The 6,190-nt window shown below is 57.0% G+C and overlaps 1 protein-coding gene across 6 annotated transcripts in view; it reads left to right on the top strand.

Moving 5' to 3' along the window:
* The first annotated feature begins 291 nt into the window (after positions 1-291).
* ABR (ABR activator of RhoGEF and GTPase) overlaps positions 292-6,190 on the top strand; it is a 235,714-nt gene continuing 229,815 nt past the window's right edge. For all 6 annotated transcript variants that reach the window (XM_015118163.3, XM_077969708.1, XM_077969710.1 and 3 more), the window contains exon 1: positions 292-1,187. In XM_015118163.3, coding sequence (XP_014973649.3) covers positions 353-1,187 — 835 coding nt within the window. In that variant the 5' untranslated portion in view covers positions 292-352. The remainder of the gene's footprint in view (positions 1,188-6,190) is intronic.

Genomic DNA, 6,190 nt, shown 5'->3' with positions numbered 1-6,190 from the left:
GTCCGGGGCCCCGCGCTCGGGTGCGGGGAGCGGGGCCGCTGGGGGAGCGGGGCGGGCGGGGTCCGGGGCCGGCAGCGCGCGGCGGGGAAGGCTCGAGTCCAGGCCCCGCAGCTCCCGCCCTCCCCCGGCGGCTCCGCGGCCCGAGCTGGCTGTGGGATGCCCGGGGCGGGTTCTCATCCCCCAGGCGCCCGCCCCCGCCGCGAGGAGCCGCTGACGTCAGGGAGGCGAAACCCAGGAGGGGAAGAAGAGGAAGAAGAAGGGGAAAAGGCGCGAGGGCGGAAGGGGAAACTTGGTTTTTCCTCTGGTCTGTTCGGGGCCGCGGGGAAGGGTCGGCGCGGGCGGAGCTCGGGGCATGTGGGACCCCCGCGCGTTCGAGCGGCGCTGGCGGGCCGAGTTCCCCGGGGCGGAGGTGCCGGTCCCGAGGCTGGAGTCGGTGCGCGACGCGGAGCGGGAGCTGGAGCGCTGCAGACTCAACCTGGAGCGGCTGCAACAGGTGCTGGCGGAGGAGCAGCTCAAAGCCTCCCTCCTGCAGGCCGCGCTGGCCGGGGACCCCGAGCGCCCCGACCCCGAGGCTGCGCCTCCCCGCGGGGACCCCGAGCGCCCCGACCCCGAGGCTGAGTCTCCCCGCGTGGACCTGCCCGCCTGGCCCGGGGCGGCCGGAGAAGCGGGCGGGGGGAGGAGCTGGGCCGACGCCGTCCACCAGCAGCTCCTGCAGCCGCAGCTGCGGTTCCGGGCCCGGGAGGACGACGCGCCCCTCGGGGACCCCCACGCGGCTCCCGGCACGGACGAGGGGGGCGACGGCAGCGACCACGACTTCGAGATAGTGGATTTCAACGAGAAGTTCGTCCTCGGCCCCTGGCTGGCGGCCCCTTGCCGGTTCGGGACCCGCGAGGAGGCGGAGAGGCCGGGGCGCGCGTGCAGCCCCCACCGCTGGACGCACCTGATCCCCGGGGGGTGGCGGCCTCAGCGGGGGACCCGCGACCTGGAGCAGCGGGAGGCCGAGGCCAAGGACCGCCCGGGCTCGCCCCTCGCCGCGGAGGAGCCCCCCAGGCGCGAGCACCTCCCCCCGTGGAGGCGCCAGAGGTTCCTGCGGGTGCCGGAGCGAGACTCGCCCGGTCACAGCTCGCCGGAGAGAGACAGCGACGGCAGCCGGCACAGCTCCGACCGCGAGGACGGCTTCTCCGCAGGTGGGCGCCCCCCTCGGACCCCGCTAGACCCCGCCGCGCCCCCCACCCCAGGCTGCAGGGGCCCCTCCCCGGCCGACTCCGTGGCCCTGTTTAACCTCAAGCTCGGGGCTGGGGAGCGGGCGGGAAGGAGGATGAGCTGCATCTGTTTACCCCAAAGCCACTTGTGGAACTTAGAAAAAACGTGCAAAGCGACGTTAAGCTCGGGCGACTCTATGAAAACGAGCCTGTGGCGGCGGCAGGGCTGATGGAATGGGGAGTGTGGCCGACCCATGGGAGGAGCCTGCGCCCAGGCCTCAGGCTTTCAGCTCTAGCCATGACATCCCTCACCCCCCATCCCTCCGGCCAGACCCCCGCCAGCTTCCTTCGCACCACCCGATGCTGTCACCCCTCTGTCACCCCTCTCTGCACACACTCCAGGGGCTTCCCGTTTCCCGGAAATTCCCGGTCCCTCTGAGCTCCGCTTTCCTAGCCGTGGAAGGCCAAACGTTCCACTCAATTTTCTGAACTCAGACTCCTCTTCTCCAGGCTGCTTTGTGTGTTGGGGCCACATGGAAACTTCAGGGAAGGTCCATGGCCCTCACCAGCCCCCTTTGCGGACTCGTTTTCTTCTTAGAAGGCTGCGCCCGGCCTCTTGGCTTTCTAGGAGGCTAGGAGCATGAGAGGAAGGGAAAGGCTTAGGCCCGTCTGGTTTTCCAGCTGGCCTGGTGCCCAGAGATCATGTCTAGTCCAGCGTCTTCGTTCGATAAAAAGAGGAAACTGAAGCTCAGAAAGATTAAATGCTCGTTGGGGTGAGCGGAGACCTTCACCCCGTCTCCTGGCCTCTCTCTCCCCTCACATCTGCTCTCTTTTCTGAGGACAGGGCCTGGTCTTAGTCATCTTTGAACCCCCTTCTAGTGGTACGCGCGGTGCCTTGCGGCAGTCAAAGCTCAATGAATAATGGCTGAATAAATGATTGCCTGGAATCACCGAGCTCTTCCACCGAGCTCCACCGAGCGTCCACCGAGCTCTTCCTAGGTCAGGGAGTGGGAATGCAGCTGAGGAGGAGAGGTCAGGTAGGGATGGGAGTGGCCTGTGAGCCCCTTGCTGTGTCTGCGAACTGTGAGGGTCTCCGTAGCCACGCGGAAAGCAGGACACTGGTGGTGTCTGGTTGGGTGAAGCTGCAACCAGGAATTTGAGATGCCTTCCTGCCCAGTGAAGGAGGAAAAAAAAAAATCATTGATGCTGGGATTGTTCCAAAATCTCCATTATTAGATTTTATCTGGGTGAGTTTGCATTTGAATGAAAAACTGTCCACTTTGCTAAAAGCACATTTGGAAGGTCCATCAAGTCATCTGTTTTGATCAATTACACTTATTCATTAGCAAATATTGGCTGTGTTTCCCATAGGCAATGCTCTTGCCGCCCATGCTGGTAACATTTTTATATATCCCTTTACCTTAAGGGAAGAGCCTGAAGATTTCACCCCAGTGCCAAGTTCCAAATGCCCCCGGTGGAGGCTACCCAAGTGGCCCCAGCTGCTTCAGAGCTGGCTCCAATCCCATCTCCCCCCAGACCTACATCCATCACCCTGCCTGGGGTGCCCAGCACACTAGATTTTCCCCAGGGAGTGATTTTTATTTCTGTGAGTCGTCGCCTGTCTCCCGTAGGACACTCTAGCACACAGGGTACCTTGATGCACCTTAGGAATCGGCACCGTCTGGGTGGACCAATGATAACAAGAGTCTCCTTCCTCTGGACTACAGACGTGAGCTGGGCACATGTCTGGCACTCATGGCATTGGCGATCGATGCCTGGGCTAGAGTTCAGGCCCCATTCCAGCCCCCTCTGCGGGGCAAGCTCCTGTGGCAAACTGCAGTCACATGTTTGGGTTCTGCTTCTGTCTCCAAAGATGCCTCAGTGAGGAAGTGAGTGGGGGGTGGACCTGCACATGGTTACATGCATGCACACACGTGCATAGCAGCACATGTATACACATGGTACACTGCCACTTACATGCACTTACACATATGCCTGCACACGTATACACGTTACATTGCCACAAACATGCATGCACACACACCTGCACACGTATACACTTGGTACACTGCCACAAACATACATGCACACACATACACCTGCACATGTATATATACATGTGCACACTAACACATACATGCATGCACACATTCACACCTTCACATGTACATGCATGCACACACATCTGCACATGTACATGTGCAGTGCCACATACCTGCATGCACACATATACACACACCTGCACACGTATATACACGGCACACTGCCACATGCATGCACACACACCTGCACATACATGTGCACACTGCCACATGTGTGCACACACAATCTAGGAGAAAAAGCCTTCAAGCATATAGGGAGGCACTAGAGTAGAGGGATTAAGGGAAGGGGTTTTCACGCTGTGGGTAACAGCTTACTGAGATTAGTGCAGTCGGCAACAGAAGCACCCGGGAGGTCTTCTTTGGCCACCCTTGTCCTTTGCTGCGTCATTTTTCTTTACAGCGTTCCCAAAATTACCACCGTGGATGCCACAACTTTGCATGTGGATCTTATTCACTGTCTCCCTCCAGTCAAATGCAGGCTCCAGGCCGGCAGGGGTTTTTATCTCTAAGGATGAGTGCGTTGGCTACGGCGAGTATTATTCCGTTTTTGGACTCCGTTTCGATTATATGCGGATGTGTGTGGGTACACTGGGAGCTGGTGTAGAATGTATGTCTTGTTGTGAGATGAACATAAAGGTTTGAAAACACGGATTAAAACCGTGTTTCTGAAGCTAGACTGCCTTCGTGACGTTGGGAGAAGTTACTTGACTTTTGTGAGCCTGAGTCCCTCATCTGTAAAGTGAGGCTAACAAGCACCTCTTCTCTCCTACTATTGCCACAATAAATAAATGGGATCATATTTCTAAAGGATTTTGGACAGGTCCTGGCACATAGTAAGCACCCATAAATGTTAATTAACCACTACTACAGGTCATTTTTCTTTGAGTTGTTTCTTTTTTCTTTCTTTTTCTTTTTTTAGACAGAGTCCCGCTCTGTCACCCAGACTGGAGGGCAGTGGCGCCACCTCAGCTCACTGCAACCTCCGCCTCCTGGGTTCAAGTGATTCTCCCGCCTCAGCCTCCTGAGTAGCTGGGATGACAAGAATGTGCCACGACGCCCAGCTAATCTTTGTATTTTTTACATGAGATGGGGTTTTACCATATTGGCCAGGCTGGTCTTGAACTCCTGACCTCAGGTGATCCACCTGCCTCAGCCTCCCAAAATGCTGGGATTACAGGCATGAGCCACTGCGCCTGGCCGAGTTGCTTCCTCAGAGCTTCCCACTCCCCAGTCGTTCTGGATCACAGATGATTTGGTTTTCCGTGATGCCTGTGGCTGAGTACAATGGCTCACACCTGTAATTGCAGCACTTTGGGAGGCTGAGGTGGGGGATTGCTTGAGGCTGGGAATTTGAAACCAGCCTGGGCAATAGAGTGAGACCCGATTTCTTTCTTTTTTTTTTTTTTTTTTGAGACGGAGTCTCGCTCTCTCTCCCAGCCTGGAGTGCAGTGGCGCGATCTCAGCTCACTGCAAGCTCCACCTCCTGGGTTCACGCCATTCTGCCTCAGCCTCCTGAGTAGCTGGGACTACAGGCGCCCGCCACCACGCCCGGCTAATTTTTTGTATTTTGAGTAGAGACGGAGTTTCACCGTGTTAGCCAGGATTGTCTCTATCTCCTGACCTCGTAATCTGCCCGTCTTGGCCTCCCAAAGTGCTGGGATTATAGGCGTGAGCCACCGCGCCCGGCGAGACCCCATTTCTGAGAAAAAAGAAAGTCAGTCAGATGTGGTGGTGTGCACCTATAGTCCCAGCTACTCAGGAGGCTGAAGTGGGAGGATCACTTGAACCCAGGAGGTCGAGACTTCAGTGAGCTATGATTGTGCCACCGCACTCCAGCCTGGGCGACAGAGCGAGTCCCTGCCTCTAAAAGGTACAAATGAATAAGATGCATGTTTCCCCCTCCCAGTAAGGCTCTGACTCTTTCTAGAACCTTTCAGGCAGCAGGGCAGGACTCAAGGCAGAGGTCATCTTGGCTCATGAGTCTCTTTTTGCTGGATTGGCCCCCACCAGCAATCACACTCATTATCTGCATTCAGAGGTCCTTAAGGTCAGGTTTTACTGGGCAATCCAGGCTTTGCCTTTGTCTCGGGGTTTCAGAGAGAGAACACGTGAGGCCTCACCTACAGAGGCCCAGAAGCAGGTGAAAAGGGCCTCCTTTGAAAAGGGCCATTTCCAGGCCGGGCGCGGTGGCTCAAGCCTGTAATCCCAGCACTTTGGGAGGCCGAGGCGGGCGGATCACAAGGTCAGGAGATCGAGACCACGGTGAAACCCCGTCTCTACTAAAAATACAAAAAATTAGCCGGGCGCGGTGGTGGGCGCCTGTAGTCCTAGCTACTCAGGAGGCTGAGGCAGGAGAATGGCGTGAACCGAGGAGGCGGAGCTTGCAGTGAGCCGAGATCGCGCCACTGCACTCCAGCCTGGGCAACAGCGTGAGACTCCGTCTCAAAAAAAAAAAAAAAAAAAAAAAGAAAGAAAAGGGCCATTTCCTTTTAGATGAGGGGCAGATTCCTAAGCCAAAACACATTTTGGCTTTTTTGTCCACGCATGATGGCAACATCAGAGTGTAAATAAGTTAGTCTGCCAATTCGTTTAGTATCTTCCTTTTCGCACCTTGCAGCCTTGCTTGTTCCAGAAGAAAGACAAAGACCAGGCCGTGTTGGTGTGGTGAGGAGCGGGGGGACGGGCAGAGCTGGGATCAGCTGTGTTGGGTGGTACGTGCTGTGAAGTCAGGCCTGCCTCTGCCCAGGTGTGAGACCACCGGCCAGCCACTGGCCCATCCAAGCCTCTGTCTCTGTCAGATGGGAATAATAAACATGGCTAACCCTGAGGGCTTACTTTTGCCAGCTCCTGTTCTGAGCACTTTATATGCTTTAATTCATTGATTCC

The sequence above is a fragment of the Macaca mulatta genome, chromosome 16 (genome assembly GCF_049350105.2).
Source record: "Macaca mulatta isolate MMU2019108-1 chromosome 16, T2T-MMU8v2.0, whole genome shotgun sequence".
Lineage (NCBI taxonomy): Eukaryota > Metazoa > Chordata > Mammalia > Primates > Cercopithecidae > Macaca > Macaca mulatta.
Note: the sequence above shows the minus strand (reverse complement) of the source record. Positions and strands in the feature narration are given on the sequence as shown.